This window comes from Tupaia chinensis, unplaced genomic scaffold, assembly GCF_000334495.1.
Source record: "Tupaia chinensis unplaced genomic scaffold, TupChi_1.0 Scaffold000234_1, whole genome shotgun sequence".
NCBI lineage: Eukaryota > Metazoa > Chordata > Mammalia > Scandentia > Tupaiidae > Tupaia > Tupaia belangeri.
The window spans coordinates 2,922,046-2,941,068 of record NW_006159712.1 but is presented as its reverse complement, the minus strand read 5'-3'; the positions used below and the strand labels follow the sequence as shown (position 1 = coordinate 2,941,068).

Sequence of the window (19,023 nt, the reverse complement as noted above, 5' to 3'; positions counted from 1 at the left end):
ACATATATATATATATACACACACATACATATACACATACACACACACACACACACACACACACACACACACACATATAAATCACCTCTGTGGGGCTAAACCAAATTTCTTACCAGTGTATGCCATGTGGTCTGTGGGTGAGTTGACAAACTCTCAGATAAAGAGAGCTGAAAGCTGAACCATCCCCTGATTCAGGCATGGACAAGCACTCACCCTCTCCTAACCTCCTCAAGATCCCCGATCTTACCTGGGGTTCCTTCTACACAGCCTACCTACCTGAAGTGCCCAGTGTGGGCAACATGGACTCCGGCCTCTGGAGTCCCAGTTCCAGTCCCTGTAGTACTGCCAACTTGCTGCTGAGCTTAGGCAAGGCTGCTAGCCAGGGAGGGACTAGGGTGAGCCTAGCGAGTGCTCAGGGACAGAACGTTCAGGTCACTGGCCCTGTTCTGGTAAGGTCGTCCTGGAAACACCTAAAGCTCTTCCAGCACCAGCCTGTAACAATGTGGCTGAATTTCTAAAACTGGCATGACATAAATAAGAGTAAGACCTGCAAAACAGCACACACCAGTTATCTCTGGGCATGTTGGATCTGCATGCTATTTAGCTGCTACCAGTGATTTATCAAGGGCAGGCCACTGGCTGGGAGATGAGAGCCTTTTGGGATGTGTTCCTGACATCTTTGACAGTGTATCTACTGAACTTCTGACTTGCTACATTTAGCTAAGAGACAATGTCTAAAAATAGATGTGTGCATATATATATAATTTTTTTTTTTTTTTTTTTTTTTTTTTTTTTTTTGGCTATAAAGCATGTGTGCTCCCTGGAGAGAGACAGAGAAGGGGTGGGGAAAGTAAGAAAGTACCCATCAGGGTGGATGACCACATTATAATCCCTTCTCCTTCACTCTCCTCTCAGGATGATTTTGGGCATACTAATCTAAGTACCTGAAATGATTTTCAAGCGCTAGGTCTGGCCAGGTAGGACCCAGCCACCTTAACCTCCATGCTACTTCCTGGCCCTGTATTTGTACTTTTAAGACACAGTCTCAGCATGCTGTGCTCATCCTGCCTGAGCGTCCCAGCTAGGCCACACACCTGGTTCTTTCAGATCGGGTCTCACCACATTGCCCAGGCCAGCCTTGGGTGTACAGTGGTCCTGCCTCGGCCTCCCCTCCCGTAATTGCTGGGATTACAGGAACATACCATTGCACCAGACTTCCAGTTGGACTGGGAGTGGATCCTGGGTCTCCTGTGTAGTCCCAGCCTGTGGGGCACAGTGTCTCAGCGGCGTGCACAGCACGACCACTGTGATTAGGCCTGAAAATAGATTTGACTTTTCTCTCACTACTACTTTTGAAAACAATTATTTATCTTATTTATTAGCTTTTTTTCATTTTTGCTTCATTTGCTCATAGTCTTAGTTTTGTTTTTACTGTTCTCATTTTGTTAGCATTAAGCACGTTTCTTTCTTTTTTTTTTTTTTGGAGAGGTTTTTGCCATAGGGCGCGTGCGCTCGCCAGACAGACAGAGAGAGACAGAGAGATAGAAAGTGAGAAATCACCCCGCAGGGGGGATGGCCACGTCACAATCCCTTCTCTTTCGTTCTCCTCCCGGGATCTTGGGCACGCACGCACATGTGCCCAGCGTGAGTTTTAAGCCATTGGGTATGGAACGCAAACCGTGGTCGACTACATGGGAGTCCAGCGACATAGCCATTACGCTAACTGCTGGTCTCGAGCATTAAGCACTTTTTCTGACCTGTGATGACATTTGAGGTAAAATGCCTGGCCGTCCTCAGCCTAGCTGGCAGGGGCTGGAGACCCACGGCTCAGAGTTCTGCCACAATGACTCCTAAGCCCACAGGCTGGAATACAGTCTTGCCATATTCGACTGAAGTGTAAGTGGGACTTACATGGAGAAGCCCTAGGGTGTGAATCGGCCAAAGGTACAGAAGAGGTGGAAATGAAGGGGTGACGGTTTTGGTGAGAGAAGGGGGTCTGACTCACAAAAGGTTGGGTCGCTCAGAGAAAAACCCTTAAATGCCACAAAGGTGAGGCTGCATCTTTGTGGGTCTGGAGAGCAGAGCCACTGCACTGTTGAGTGCCAACGTCAATCGGCAATGGTTGGAAATGAGGAGAAACCATCTCTGGGACTCCCAGTGTGAGTCAGTAAAAAGCAGGGTCATTTCCTTCTCCTGTAAGTTTGATTTATCTTCAACTTTCTGGGTTGTGTTAACTGTGTAAAGGGAGTGACAAAACCAATTCCACAAGCTTGTGAGAGGCTCTGAAGTTCTCCTCAACAGGCCTGGGAGCCGTTGAGAGGTTGCCCAGCTCGGTTTGTGGAGGCCAGTTCTCACCAGCCTGCAGCACATGCTGGCCATGGTCCAGGGAAGCCAAACACCCCGACGGCCTTGGCAACGCGGATCAGAAAGGCAGCGTGGTAGAATGGCTAATCACACAGGCTCTGCACTGCTTATCAGTTAAGCGGTTTCTTGGCTTCTAAGATGGAATATTCCTCCGTGGAAGGAGGGTGGATATAGAGCAGGGTTGTGAGGACGCAAGGAGACAGCACATGTAAAGAGCACTGGCTACCCCGCTGGGATGACGGATGGTGGCCATCCGCATCTCCTGGTTTTTCCTCCCCTTTAATGGCAAGGGAGTTGAGAAGTGCCATCCCTACTACGCCTCTTTTCTTACTCCTTTTCCTGACTCACTGGAGGAGGGGAGGGAGTGGCTCCGTCCCTTGCCTGGCACATTCTGTGCTGAACCTGCCCCACTGCTCCTGCTCCCCAAGTGAGGCTGAGGTGGGCACATTTCTGTTTTCCCTACCTCGCACCAGCTCCTCCTAGATTCGCCTCCTAAGTCCTCGCTCAGTGTACCCAGTGAAGCCAACCTGAGCCTTGAGGGAGAGAAGTTGTGTGGTGTTTCCACCCACCGGAAGGACGGAATAACACTAATAGCTGAGGTCCACAAACTTTCCTTAAGTCAGTTTTGAGAGCTTTCCATGAGGTAATCATGTCTTTCCTCACTTGCTACTTTACACTGCCTAATGTCAGAGACAACACAATTACTGTATTTTGTCATCTTAATTTGTAGACTTTTAGGCCTTAGATACTTAAAAATGACCTTTCTGGGATTAGGGTGTTTTGAATATTCTCTCTTCCTCCTTCCAAAATAATTTATTAAGTTAAAACATGATCCTCTTGCTTAGACCCTATTTATTATTTCGTTGCCAAGATTCTTTATGGCGCCTAAATTGTGATTACAGAGAGGCATTATACAATGTCAGTGTGCGGATGGGACTTGGAAGGGCTGGGGGTGGGAGGGGAGGTTCTTTAAATGGAGATGTCAGCCCCAGCCAATTTCAGAATGGCTCACCATTAAGATGGATGGTTCCAGAGCTGTGCGTCTCAGCTTGAAATTAAAAACCCATGGAATAACTGATTATGATTAATTTTAAGTACTTAGCCACGTGAAGCCAAGATGAGAACGTCTTTAAAACAAAGCTATTGACCGGGCTTTGTTTGGAATCAGAAGATAAACTAATCAGATCCTGTGGGTTCTTTGCAATGATGAGAAATGAGAACTTTTTTTTTTTTTTTCCTGTTACTGGTTTTCGAGTTTCAACTTTTAGACACCTGGTGTACCTGAATGCCATTTTTTAAATATGCATATACATACAGCAAACATCTGAACAGAGGAGGTGTCCAGTTGTGTCCTGGGCAGGGGCTTTACGGGGTGAGGGCATAGGGGGAAGTGGGGAAGTGACAGCCAGCGTGCCTGAGAGCCCCACCCATGTAGCTCACGTGTCATCTTATGTTAAGGTGGAGACAGGCTCGGGAGGTCAAGAACCTCGACCCAGGTCCCGCCACCTCGGGATCCCACAGCCAGGGGTGTCTGAGTGGGAAGCCCCCTCCTCCCGGCCCTTTCCTTCCTTCCTGGTGAGGTGAGGCGGCACCGCCCTCCACACAGAACTGACATGCGGCTGTCAGGTTGTCACAGCTGCTTCGGGGCAGCTGGTGACTTCCATTTCCTGGTCTCTTCCCAAGGAATTTTCGCATCTTTCTCATTTTCTCTGTCAAGGGAGGAAAGAGGTGGTATGCCTCGCAGCCCTTTCCGCACGCGCTTTTTCGCAGGCAGGGAAGTCGTGCTTGCCCTTCTCGGCCCCCGTCTCCTGAGAGGAGAGGGCCTCCATGACTCAGTGCGGGCTGCCCCCTCGCCCCTGCAGACACGCATCTGTTTGCCAGCTCGGGGCTGGGAGTTTGGGTGATGAGAGACCATCTATCTCAGGAACGACAACTGATCTCCCTGGCGGTGGGGCCTGCCTTTCGTACCGGGAACTCTCAGCTTTCAGCCGATTTCAAGCAGTGTGCACCGGATCCCTTTACACTTCCCGCGATCCCTCTCGGAATCACCTTCCTCTCCAACGACGTGGAGAGGCTCTCTGGCCGGCTGCTAGTGTCTGCAGGGCCAGGTGAAAAGAGGGCGGGGGTGGGGGGACCTTTTCCTCCTTCAGGCACCCAGGGACATTCTGACATTTTCCTTCATTCACTGGCATTCCTCCATTCTCCTGGCACCCAAGGTAGGTAACCTGTGACTGTGTAATTTTTTATTTTTAGGGGAATGCTCAACATATCCTACTCTCTTAACATCCACTGGCTAGAATTTCACCATCGGAATTCTTTTTAGAACAAGCAATTACAGAATTTGGAAAGGAGAAGTCAGTTCCAAAAAGAGCAACCAACACTTTCATTTTTACAAACGAGAAAACGGAGGTTCTGAGAACAAGAGAGACTTGCCCAAGGTCACACGGCTAATTAGTGGCAGAAGCAGGCGAAACCACACATCTCCTGACATAGGTCTCACTGTGCCCAGTCGTCTTTCTCTTCAGGCTTCCCCAGAGCAGGGACAGCGAGAAGTGCAGCGTTTGGCCAAAACAATCAAAACGGTTTCTTACACAATTCAACTTTAGTTTGAATGGCCCCAAGATGACTGCCTGCTGACTTTTCCCTCAGGAATCAGGTTTCCCGAGTCAGACCCATTTGAAAACCCAGCACGTGGCTACACGTTTTTTTTCTAGACAAGGTGTACAGGGTGGGATTTGGGGGAAGGAGCCGCCTTCTCTCATCTTTTCCTCCTGCCGCTTTAAGGTTACTGCTCAAAGTTTCAACTGAAACCTGAGATGAGATTCCAGGAGCAATGGCCATGACTGGGCTTTCCCAGGCTGTCTGGCTTCCCCTCTGTCCTGTGCCAAGGGCCCGTTCTGGTTCTGGGTGATTCTAACTGACCCCCTGGTGCTAGCCCCTCTCCCATTGGCCGGGCCCTGTAACCTGTCTCCTGCTATGCCCACACTCAAGCAGACTTACCCCGCGTGCTTTGGTAGGCACTGGGGGGCTGCTCCAGCCCATCTGTCTCACCCACAACAAATACTGCGGGAGCATCGGGGGTGGGGGGGAGAAAGAACTTAACTGAGACTTAATTAGCAGGAACCCCAGTTTGTGGGAGGTGAGAAATCACACTTTGCTGCCTGCAAACACTTCGGCCAAGGTGAGCCGGAGGGATCTCCCAGTTCCCAATTTTAATAGCACTGCAGCAGAAGACACAGAAATGCATCCACGCGGACCCCCCTGCACACGCTCCCCCCTCTTCTCCCCACACGGGCACACGCACGCACACACGGCAGCGATCGCAAAATCAACTCACAGGATCTCCAGATCGCGCAGCGCTCGGAAGGCTCCGTCTTCAATGCAGCTGATGTGGTTGTTGTCCAGTTGCCTGTGGAAAAGCAAGGGGCAGCGTGAGGGCTGAGCGGGCAGAGCCGAGGGGCCGGGCGGCCCTGGCCACCCGAGCGCCTGTCCCTCCACCCCCTCGCAGGCTCTGCTCGTCCCCGCCAGGAGCTCGTGCAGAGCCAGCCTGTCTGCCACGCTGCTCCGTCTCTCCTCTCTGACTGTCTGAGAGAACTACACAGACGAGCGCACCAAAGGCTGTCAGGTCTCAGTAAATATTAATTGCGCATTTTTTTTTTTTTTTTTTTAGGCAGAAGGGAGTAATTTCATTACATTAGGGCATCCAATCCATTACGAGCTCTTACCGTCATGTCACTGAAACAATTTCATTAAGCTAAAGGCCTGTAAATCATTGGAGGTCACTGCTCTGCCCTCCGCGACCTCCCAGAATGCTTTCTTCCTCGCTCCCTCTCCCTGTCTCCCTTTACTGGAAGTTGCAGTCTTCTGCTCTGACACAGTGCTAAATCTCAAGGCTTTATCTGCCCAAGAGCGGCGAGGGTGCATGGGGAATATACCAATTCCAAATTAGACTCAACTAATCTAATTTTATAGTCTTTTTATTATTCTAAGCACCAAATGTCTGTGGTGGTTTGATGCCTCTGTGCATCGCTGTGGGGCCCATCTGGTAGGTCATTCTATTGAAGCATTTTCTGACTCAACGCAGACTCCCTTAAACTGCACCCTCCACCAGCAACATTAAGGAAAGCCATTGATGGAAGCATTCATGGTGGGGGGAGAAAGGGACAGCGCTATTGCCTTAAAGATGTACCACTTAAGCTGAAATTGGGCAGGATTAAATGCACCTATTTCAGCACTCCCTTTTTATTTTTCCTTTCCATCCTATGAGCATGAAAATAATATCTTTTATAAAGATGCCTGGACTCATACATTCCGGTTGGGGTCTGAGGAATTTTAGGTGAGGGGTAACAAACAGATACTGTTTTTTCCAAATCACAATGTATCTGATGTGAAGTTAGGGCATTTGCCACAGGCGCACCCCAACTTAAATACCATATACTGTATATAACCCGTCTGACATCTAAAACAAGAAGTAAAACGATGCTTTACCAGGTTTGCATCAGACTGTCGCTGCACTTTGTAGTGCATGCCACTGTCTAGGGGCTGGTTGAAAGAAGTAAGGGTGTGCTGGAAAAAAACCCATGTAGACTCTATTTTTGAGTTTCCGATGAAATGAGCCCCTCGCAGGCGGAGGAATGTCCTATGGCTGGAATTTTCATTTATGACTCACACCAGTCTACCCCAAGATAACTCTCCACTGAAAATGTGTAGAGCTACGTTTAGTAACCCTCATGGAGGGCTTCATTTTCTGCCAAGGAAGGGCAGAATTAAAATGAAAATAGCATTACCATTGGGAAAGTACACAGACTCGGGACCGTGTGAATGCGTACAGATAAAACACGCGCAATTAGTGATGTCGTCTGTCCTGGTGGTCAGGCTCCGTGGCAACATCGGCCATCACGCCTCCCCAGCAGGCACTCGCCATACGAGATTTAGACATTTAAAGTAAAAACCAGACAGATAACCAAACAAAAACCCAACAGGAAATGGGTACGTCAAGAAGCAGAAACACACTTTGGGCTGCTGAGTTCTGGATGTGGCGCTGGGATCTCACCAATGCCCGCTCACATGGAATCTACTGGGTCCTCTCGACCGCGGGTTCCTCCGGAGCCTCTCTTAACGCAAGTTTGCTGAGTGTCTTTTTCAAGAATTCTCATAGTGAGAGGGCTGCTGATTCCCTGCAGAAGTTCTATTAAAGCAGTCTAGTCCTGCTGTCCAGCCTCCAGATTTATCATCAGCTTAAAGGCCGATGAATCAACAACCCCATTCCACGCCAAGGCCACCAAATCTTACCAAGCAGAAATGCAGTGGAGTTGGCTTTTGGCTCCAAGAAATTGTTCAATAAATATGCTGAATTCGGCAAAAATGGCACCCTCCTCCTAAGAGGAAAAGTATCTAAATCATCAAATTGGGAAGTCCAGGGTGTGTAAAAACAGCAGTTTGTGGCGTATCTACTCTCGTGCGGACATTTCAGAGATTTTATTTTTTATTTTTTATTTTTTGCTATTGGTATATTATTTATTTACTGGAGTTGTGAGGCATTTTCTTTTGCTTTGGTTTTTGAGGACACCAGAAACCAAATAGAAGACTGTAAATGTATAGAATTTTACAAAATAAAAAAATGTGGACTCTTCGGGACTTTCAGATGAGAAAGTCATAAAAAGAAAAGACAAAGTGAAATAGGAAGAGATTTTAAAAGAGGAGAGAGAAAGGGCAAGGATTTTTTAAAAATTCGTAATTGTTCATGGACACTAAACGATCATATATATCAGGCTTTTGCATAGAAAAAAATGCATCATGACTTTTCTGACAACCCAGTATTCATGGGGTATAGTGTGATTTTTCATTACATGCACACAAAGTGTAGTGATTAATTCCAGGCAAAAGACTTTATTTTTTTTTTTTTAAAAACAAATTGGCTATTCGATGTCCCACTGGAGTCCTGCAACTCAGGATACTGAAGTGGTGGGGACAAAAAGAACTCAGAGGGGACTCTGGTCATTTTGGGGCAGAAAGCAGAGATGTGTAGTACGTTACTGATTATGTGATGCGTAAATGCTTTCAGCGGGTGGCACACGCTGACAAGTAGTTGTTTATTTGGAACGGAGAGAACTGAGTTTTAATATAAGCATCTCTGTGGGTGTATTTTATAGATGATTTAAAAACATGAAATGTTTATGTTTAAGTGTGCTTTTCTAGAAAACATTTACCATCACTGTGATTGCCTCCTTTCATTCTAACCGCAGATAAACCCAAGAGGGACTGTACCCTGACCTTGACCGTCCAGAGCCATTCTCGGGGTTCACTGATTCTACAGAAGAGCAGTGTCCCCGGGTCCTGTTAGACAAGTGAAAAGCACAGCAGTTACCCCACTTTCCAGCTATAATACTTACCCTTCATGGAACTGTCAAAATCCTTGTTAAAAGCCCACTTAATTGTCCACAATCATTCCCGATATTTCATGCAAATACACTAGATTCCTAAGACAAACTAAACATGCGCTTGGCTCAGACAGGCTTCCTTTTCTTTGGGAAATTATATCTCAGAGACACAAAGTTATCCTAAAGCTCACGATGGGGAGAAGAAATGAACACCAGCCCAGCATTTCCTTGAGGGCGTGGAAGTGGAGTGCTGTTAGAGAACCTGCTAGAGCTGAGGCCACAGTGTCTGACTTAGTAGTTTACTCCTGGGGGTTGATGTGACCAGAGCCCCCCTACTTATATTCTGAACTCTCAGCTCAAAGGTCTGTATCGTACCTTGGAGAGGATGCATTTAAAGGCCCTCTTGAAAACAAGTCCAAAAAGCTCCTCTCCTGCCTTGCACCAAGTTCACCGTTGCTCAGGACGCAAGTGCAAAGTTTTGGAAACGGGAAGCAAGAAGAGCTCAGCAGTCTGAGGGTCCTGACAGCTCACGTTCACGTTTTCCTTGGCAATACGAAGCGCATTTCCCGCTGCTCCTGAATTCTTTGTTCTAACTTCACAACATAACTAACCCCAGTGCCCAGCCCGGTGCCAGGTGCTTCGTCCGTCACTGAGGGTTGCAGAATGCGTCCTTCCACTGGAAGAATGGCCTAGGCCAAGCGGAATGGAGCTCTAAGCCCTGCCTGAGGCCCTGTCGGCCTCAGCCATGAATAAGCACTGAGCATTCCCTCTGTGCCCACACAGGGCTAAGCGCCTTCCGTGCTTCCTCATCTTCCAGAGCCAAAGGCCTCTACTAGGTGGCGCTTGGGAAGGAGACTTGGGGTAGAGTGAGATCTCTGTGGGGCCGGGTGCGGAGGAGGAGCAGGAAGGTCGTGGGTCCAGGGCAGACAGGCTATTTTTGGAGGCAATGTCTACTGTCCTCCACATTATACAGACTACTCCATCTAACTTACACTCTTCTGCCTCTGAATAAGCCGAGAAGCCCTAAAACATTTCACGATATTAAATTAACTGCTCTAATTTCCCCAGGAAGCTCGGATTTCGACAAACAGTATGAGTGCTAAAATGATACCAGAGTCCATTTAAAAAGAAATCCTTCGACGAGAACTAAATGCAGGCTCCCTGAGAGGAGCTTTCTGACTACTGTATTTTTATACTCTGAGAATATAAACAAGTCAGAAAAGAAAGCCAGCGTGAGAAAGGACTTAAAATAATCCCCACTAACAGCAGGCAGGGAGATGGAGATAGCACGTTTGTAGGAATTCCCATTCATAAGCATGATATATTATTATCACAGTTCATCTCTTTCAATTATGATTTCAAATTTTATGATCAAAGCTTGATGATAAATATTTTTGTGCTTCAAAAATTGAAGAAGTATATCTAAATACTTTAAAAAGAGTTAAAAAATATCCTGATGACAATATTAAGAGTAATCTTATCTCCTAGCATCAGTAACCAATAATAATAATAATAATTAAAAAAACTAAAATAAAATTTTAGGATTTCAATGCTGCAATGAATCCTTATGAGGAATACCTTGAAAATAAAAACCTTCAGGAACCGCCTTTGGGTATCTGGAAGAAGAGTAGAAATCTCAAGTAGTTATCTACATGCAAGGTATATGCACTAAGGAATGTCCATCCAGCTGTTCACATCTTATCCAGATGTTCAGGAGACCCCAGTGTCTCGCCAGAGGGATGGTTAAACTTAGCCTGAGGACACTGGCGTCCTGGGGGCCCCAAATCTAGCAGCAGCATTTTGCTCCAGGACTGCAGCTAGTACCTCTCCTGCTAGAGGGGGAGATGCAGCTAAGGCTCAGCGGGCTTGGAAGGCAGACAGTCTGCTAACTTCTGAACCAAATCTACAGTGTGCAAAATCTGTGGAGCAACTTTCGTGCAAAACACACAAGGGAAACCTTGGCAATCCAGAGCAAGTAAGTGTGTGGTCAGGGACTCCAACAGTTAATTAACCTGTACAAGCCTCAGAATATTATTCCATGCTCACACTGTATTAGGTACCCAGGATGTAGACAGAAGTATGAGATACCCAAAGAATATATTTGAAAGAGGGTTACGATGAATGGTTTTTATAGCTCAATTCTCTGAAAAAGTTGAAGAGAATTCTAAAATCTAAACTCATTCAGATTTGTTTTGAATGGAATATGTATGTTCATACACACATATGTTTGAGGTACAATTGTTTTTTTAGATTGAAAAAGAATGTTGGAATCATATACAGAAAAAGACTTGGGGAATCCCTGCTCTAACAAAACAAGGCAGAAGACAAAACATGGGTAGCCTTAACATGCTATTTCTTATCTCCCCAGTATCCAATTGTCCTTTCAACAGAAAAATAAGAAATCTAGTAGCACTTCTGAAGGCTGTTTTTATGACAGTTAAACATTAAAAAAAAAATCATTATTGAAGAACAAATTATAGATGCATTTGTCTGCTCTTTGAATAAAATAAAGCTCAAGGTTATTTTAACTGGCAAAAGGGAAAAATTATGTTCAAAAGAAATGCATATAACTTCATATAATTGAGTACTGGTCACACTTTGTAGGCAAATCAAACACTTGATATAAGCCACAATCTGCTAATGAATTGTCACTGCTTCTCATCATTAAGGAGCTACTGTAATTCCACATTAAAATGACATTGCAAATGAACAAAAGGAAGTGAATCTATTATTTTGCACATTTTGTACACCTGTTCACCAGACCTAAGAATACATGCATATAGATATGTTTACTGACCCATGAATTATTTAAGTATTCACAAAGATCCCTGTCGAAAGAACTGACAACTCTATGCCTATTTTCCAACATACGTAGTTACATGTACTATCTCCTGATTGTAAGTATGTGAATACAAGTATATATTATAAAAAGGTAGAGCGATGGTTGACCTCTGAGATTTAATGTGGTATATCCAGTTTTATTTACAGAGATATTGAGATAACGGTTCGTTAGCATTCCAAAGACTTCAACTCACCAAACCTACTTCGTAAAGGACAGAGTGTTAGGTTAATTAAGCTCTCTGATCAGAGTAGCTTGCTTAGAACTTAGTGGAAAATTGAACGTGAGTCTATTTTCATAAGTGTCACTGTAGGTACTCTGCTACATGTTTAACACCTTTTATTTAGTAAAATCATACCACTGCTCAAAGTATGCAGCTTCTCAGCAGGAGAATAACTGCATTCACTTCAGTGGATGCTCCCGAACGCATGCTCTGCAGTGATGTAAGCACGGATGATGGAAGAGCCACAACGAGGCACAACAGACCTTGGAGAATAAAGGGGGTGTTTTCTACATCGCTGGGAAATATCAATAACTCCTCTTGTGTGTTTACACAGTTTCCTGTATGTTGGGGATTTGGCAAATGAATTTGTGCTGAAAAATGCAGGGGAAACATCCCTGCAAACCAATTTAACATTAAGGATGGTTGTAGGCAAGAAGCAGAATTCACATTTAATTTGGGCAAGTTCAAATTTGAAACCAATTTCTGGGATTTCTAGAGAAATAAGAGCTCAACAAAACAAACAAAAACAAATCCAGCTACAACACCTTACCTTCATGGTAAGACAGCTCCATCCATTTTCTAGCAACTTTTAGACCAACGGACCAAATGTATTTGTGGCATTGATAATTTTATGTTTTAATAAGCAAGTAATTAGCTTGCTCATTACTGTTGGCACAATGTGCTCTCAAGTTTTTTTTTTTTTTTTTGGAGAGATTTTCACTGTAGGGCGCGTGCGTTCGCCAGACAGACAGAGAGAGACATAGAGACAGAAAGCGAGAAATCACCCCCCAGGGGGGATGGTCACGCCGCAATCCCTTCTCCTCCATTCTCCTCTTGGGATCTTGGGCATGCACGCACACGCGCCCGGCGTGAGTTTTAAGCCACCGGGTCCGGGACACGAACCGCGGTCGACTACGTGGGAGTCCAGTGACATAGCCATTACGCCAACTGCTGGTTCCCTGTGCTCTCACATTTTGAGGCTTGCCTCAAATCCATCTGTTTCCTGGAGTCAACCTCACGTTATGACCAAAGGTTTTACGAAAGCAGGGATTCTCTAGCGTGTGTGCGTGTGTGTGTGTGTGTGTGTGTGTGTGCGCCATTTATACCTACGATGACCGGTTCACCCAGGTTTTCAAGGTTTTCCAGGATCTGCCCTATTTCAGCAGTGAAATTCCTGTGTCCTATCCTGTAAATGTATCAATCACTGGCAAACTGAGATGGTATTCACTCTGTTAGGCCCCTTGGCTGATTCAGCTGGAAACAGATTTATTCTCAGCACATAATTCCTGAAATCAAGTCCCTAAACCTTAAGATGCCTGGTGATTCACAAATTTGGCTTCCAGTTATGCTGGCTCTACAAGCCCCCTTTCTGCATTGTCTGTAGAATGGGCTGCGCCTTTGCAGAGACATCCATAAGGCGGATGGGAGCTCTGAAAGGAGCCAAAACACTCTACTGTGCATTCTCAGCCCCCCTCATTGGGAATTCGAATTCCTTTGTATGAAGTATCCATGTTTTACTCACTGGCCTTGCTGATGTCATGAATACTCAGAGGCCGGACAAATAAATGGCTGTCTCCATAGCGATTGGGGCAGGTTTGTGGTTTCCCTAGTTACACTCTTGAGTGATAACCATCTGTGGTTCGTCCAGGCAGAGGCGAAGGAGGGAGGAAGTACAAAAGGAAGTACACACACACACACACACACACACACACACGGGGAAGATGAAATGTGCTTTTGTTAATGTCCATGAAAAGTTATCACTCATACCTGTTTTTCACTTCTTTTTCTGAATCAACCAATGCAAACTGTAGTGAGCTAGTGGGAAGTTTTCTTTTTGTTTCTTCCCAATCCCCATAGGATTTCAGAAATTGTCCGACTGGATTCTAGAGGCGAACTGCTCTAGCTATGTTACTATGACCAATAAGCTGAAGCCAGAGAGGAGGTATTTCCTCCTAGATTCTAGGTGGTGCCTCGCCAGAATGTGGGTTTTCATTTGATTATTGGATGGAAAGCGTCACTACTCTGGGTAGAAGATGCAGATCAACTCAGCCTGAGGATCTTCTAACGGTGCAGGAAGATCGACTTGCCTCTCTTGGATACTGTGTATCGTTAAAAGAATCACAGGGGTTGCTCATCTGCAAACTTAACTAAGATTTCCTCGAATTTGTTCATATGCCCAGCCCAAGCTAACTAACCACTTGGGGGCTTTCAATATTTGTTACCCAGTTTTTGTAAGATCAAAAACCAGGACTCCTGAATTTATAGCTTTGTGAACTAGCGATTCACACCCATGTCCCCATGTCTCAGTTTCCTCATCTGTAAAATGGAGATAATAACATTTAGTACAAAAGGAAATTTTGAGTATCCAAGTAACGAAATACACACATATATACATGTACATATGTATACATATATACATACACATATATAGACTCTGAAAATGTATTTGTAGCATTGCTAATTTTAGCTGTTTTAAATAAAATAATATTAGATTTAGGAATTCATTTTTCATCATTTCTAAGGTCTCTGTCAGCTCTGAAGTTAAGATCAGAGAGTGATTTCTCATGAGATTGTTTAAGAAGATATTCCTGTGATTTGAGCCCATCCCTCCATCCCATCGACTTCTGCCCAGACTAAAGAATCTATTATTTGAGATATTCGATATATTCCTTCTGGACTGAGGGGAGCAGTTAAAACTCAGATACTTTTTGTACTTCTGTGACAGCTATGAGATTATAACATGAGAAGCCATTAAAACCTACAGCAAAGAAAATACCAAATTTCTCTTATTGGAAGAATGAGGCCTGTATAGGCACATACTCAACAACTCCCATAGTGATTAAGGAGAGTGACTGCAAACATCAGCCCCCTTTTTGAGAGATTTTTGTTATAGGGCACATGTGCTTGCCAGAGAGATAGAAAGTGAAAAATCGCCCCCCAGGGGGGAATGGCCATGCCACAATCCCTTCTCCTCCATTCTGCTCTAGGGACTTGTGGCATGCACACGTGTGCGCTGAGCATGAATTTCAAGGCACTGGGTCTGGGACTAAAACCTCAGTTGACCATGTGGGAGTCCAGTGCCTTAACCACTATGCCACCTGCTGGCCCTCAGCTCCCTTTTTTTTGGTGGCTGTTTCCAATTAATAACCGATCAAGAATGAGGGGGTTTTCAAAGAGTCTGTGAAAAAATGTGTATTATGAAAGAGCTACGTCTGGATTCCAATTTTGGTTTTGGCACCAAAACAAACTAGTACTATAATTCTATTTTTCTGTGAACTTTCCCTCATAATGTATTGAGAGCCCGAAACAGTCCAATGCTACACCATCTTTGGTGTGCAATTTCCTAATCTTAACATTTTTTAAACTACACAAACTCTCAGTAGTTGGGAACTACATTATAAATTGTAACAACCACAATACCACAAGTGCAATAATAGCACACAGTGTTTATTCGTCTTTTATTAAGTGTCATGTATTGGGCCGAGCGTATTAAATGTTGTAATATGTCGGTTAGGCCTTACGATAATTTCTGTTTTACAGAAGAGGAACGTGAGGCACTGAGAGTTACATCTATGAACTGGACTTTGCACCCAGGCCTGTCCATACTCACAGTGGCTGTAAGTGATGCTGTTTCTCTGGGAACAGCCCAAAATCCTCAGCATAGCTGCCTCTAGCCCCTTCTACGTGATACCTGAATATACCAGTACTTCCATGAGTCCATGCCTCACTTCTGTCCTTGATCGCTCCACTGTCTGGGGAACCCCCCAAGACCTTCCTTGCAGGCTACATCCTCTGGAAGTTTTCCGGTCTAAACTCAGGCACCATGAACCACTGTCTCTAAACTCTCATGGCCCTTTGGCTGAACTATCCTCTCAGGGCCTTTGGGCAGACCCGCCGTTCAAGCTCTTCTCTCACAGCTCTTGGAGTAGCTGCGAACACAGGAGGAAGCCTAGGATCAGAGAGGCTCTGAAACATCATCAACGGGACTCGGCTTGTATATCCGAGAGTCAAGTTTGATCCTGCCTTCCTGACCCAGGAGCCTCGGGGCTCACCCACCTGCTATTACACCTCTCTCTGCCTTTCAAAGTGCAGAGACTGGGAAATTATAACATGACTGTTGGGCTTAATGGAAGTCACTGCAGCAGGACAGAGGCTGGTGAGAAAAGTCAGAGTTTGGTCATGGCGTTTGTCACTGGGACACTGTTGCTCTCACCGGCCTGCAATATTCTTAGCCAGAAGATGACCAGGAAAAGCAGCACACTCAATGGTGTCCCTCACACACTCAACGGTGTCCCTCACCCACCTGCTGTGTCTTTCTGGTAGAGTCCCTGGGAGTCACAGTTCATTTGTCTTTTAGGGTCACTGGGGCGAGCAGCTCCAGTAACTGAGGATCATGGGCAACTGCCCAAACTCTGGAGAGATTCTGCAATTGTGGTCACCTAGTGGGACCCAGTGGGGTGGCCTTCTGACCAGGCTGGACAACTTCGAGCTTTCTTGAGCAGGGACATGGCAGATCCAGACAAATGGCTCCGTTTGTACCAGTCACGTTGTAAACTGCGCAGATTTTAATCAGTCTTTTCTGGGCATGGCTTCCCCAGGAGCGATGCAGGGTTGTCTTCCAAAGGTGTCCGAGCCACGGGCACCAAATGACCAGGCAGGACTAACTAGACTGTGTAGTAGGATGCTTGGGGTCGGCGGCCATTAGCGAGGCATCACTCAGAGGTATCTTTGTGGCAGCAGAAGCCAATTACGGTGTGTCTTGTAAGCTCAGTGTATGGGGGACATCAAGGACCCTGTAATTAACTGCTGAGAAAAGGGGCATCCCAACTCTGCAACGTGGGCTGTGCTGATAACTACGGCTGAGCTAATGTGCAACATTGAAACACTGGAGGAAAAGACCAGCTCCTCCTATTTGAAAAATCTGTACTACTACTTAGGAGGGATAACGAATGCCTGGAATGATCAGTAACAGGAGAACCGGCCAGCGCATAGTCTTGCTTACCAGTGGACCTACCCCGCGTGCTGGGTACACAGAAGGAGGTGCTTGCTACAGAACCCTGGGGGTCAAATGACATAGCCCTTTACACACACTAGGATGGCTGTCATCAGAAACATGGAAAACCACAAGTGCCGGTGAGATGCGGAGAAATTAGAACCTTCCTGCATTGCTGATGGGAATGTGAAATGGAGCAGCGGCTACGGAAAACAGCTTGGTGATCCCCAGAAAGGTAAACAGAATGACCTTACGATTCAGCCAATCCAACCTAGGATACAGCCAGAAGAATTGAAAACAGGTGTTCAAACAAACTCGTACACAAATGTTCACAGCAGCGCTACTCACAATAACCGGAAGGCAGAAGCCACCCAACGGTCTATCAGTGGACGAATACAGAAACAAACTGTGATATATACACAGAATGGAATGTCAGCCAGCCATAAAAAAGGAATGAAGTAGTGACACAGACTATGACACGAATGAACCTTGCAAAATCATGCCAGTGAAAGAAGCCAGATATAAAAGTTCCCGTATTACATGATTCCATTAATAGGCACTGTCCAGAGCAGGGGAATCCATGGAAAGCAGGTTACCAGATGCCAGAGGCTGGGCGGCGGGTGGAGGGTGACTGCACCAGTCGGGGGTTCCTTCTGGGTTGATGAAACGTTTTAGAACTAGCAGAGGCTGTGGCTGCACGACACTGAGTGGGTTGGATGCCAGAAACTACCCACCACGTGGGTATTCTGATCGCCCCTAAGGAGGGGAGACAGAGGAGCTTACCCTTTCCACGGCAGGTAGGGGCTTTATAGGAACACCACTTTTTTTTTTTTTTTTGAGAGATTTTTGCTATACGGCACTTGTGCTCGCTGAACAGACAGAAGCAGAGAGACAGAAAGTGAGAAATCACCCCTCAGGGGTGATGGTCACGCTGCAATCCCTTCTCTTCCATTCTCCTCTCGAGATCTTGGGCACGCATGCACATGTGCCTGGCATGAGTTTTAAGCCCCCGGGTGTGGGACTTGAATTGCAGTCGACTACATGGGCGTCTAGCAACATAACAATTATGTCATCTGCTGGTCCCTGGGTCACCACATTTTGAGGGTAATTCCCTCGTGATAACATCACAGCAAAAGGTAGGGAAGCCTACGGCAGGTCTTACACTGGGCACGGTGAAATCGCAAACCCAATCCTGTATGCGTGTGAGAAGAAATACCTTGGCATTTGAACAAGGAGAACGGAGAGAGAAACATGAGGGAATTCAATCCATCTCCTTTCGGGAATTATTTATAGTAAATTTAAAGTTTTCTAGCTGCTTTGGGGACACTACAAGTCACCCTATACTCCGGAAAAAATGATGTCGGTTTAGGCAGAGAATGAGGAGGCAAAGCTTGATGGAAGGGGAGCAAATCACTGCTCAGCTCCCAACCCTGTAACGCGCTGTGGGAGTAGTCACGGCTCGTATTTTCCACACCAGCACTCCTCCTCTCCATCCGCAGCCCTGTAGATAACTCCAGAGATGGTATTTGCATTTCAAAATCTGAGTTCCTCACTTCCCTTTGCCTTTGCTCAGACTGGTTCTTTGCCTTTCCTTTCGGAGCAGGCTGGAAAGGAGGCCTGTCTGTTGTCCTCGGGGCAGTGAGATAATTGAAGCCTTGGACCAAAAATGCTTCCCTGCCTCAGCTCAGGTCTGGGAAAGCTATGGAGCCCCAATGGGCAAGGCTCCTGGGAAGAGATGGGGTACAGTTATTGACCCTAATGCTGGCTCCAAATCCTCCCAGGACCCTTTGAAGTAGTCATATTGGTCTCACTACCAATCCAAAAATGTCAGGCACACGCCAGAAAAAAAAGGGAGAAAGCTAGAAGCCAGAGGGACCTCACTGAGCCGGCGCCTATCTGCCTACCTGGGTGCCAGCTGGTGAGCCAGTTCACGAGGTGAAGGCCTGTGTAAAGGGAGGCCAGTTCTAACAGGCTCCCATGTCCAGAAATGTAGGGGCTACTTCTACTTAGCCGGCCACATCAAGCCCGACGTTTTCTAATTCCTCCCTAATTCTAGACAAAGCAAATAAGGACATTGCTCAGACTTCAGAACTGAGAATAAGAGTCACGGCTATGGCAGAAAAAAAGAAAGAGTGATTTTTTTTTTTCTCATTTGCCAGCACTAGAGATTTTTATCTATGATGGTGTGGTTTAGTGAAAAAAAAAAAAAAAAAAAAAAAAAAAC

The 19,023-nt window shown here is 45.9% G+C and overlaps 1 protein-coding gene across 5 annotated transcripts in view; it reads right to left on the bottom strand.

Moving 5' to 3' along the window:
- SLIT3 (slit guidance ligand 3) overlaps positions 1-19,023 on the bottom strand; it is a 782,476-nt gene that overhangs the window by 175,599 nt on the left and 587,854 nt on the right. For all 5 annotated transcript variants that reach the window (XR_003549377.1, XM_027771828.1, XM_006148363.3 and 2 more), the window contains exon 6: positions 5,702-5,773. Coding sequence is in view for 4 of the 5 variants with exons in the window: in XM_027771828.1 (XP_027627629.1) it covers positions 5,702-5,773 (72 nt within the window). In the remaining variant the exon portion in view is untranslated. The remainder of the gene's footprint in view (positions 1-5,701; positions 5,774-19,023) is intronic.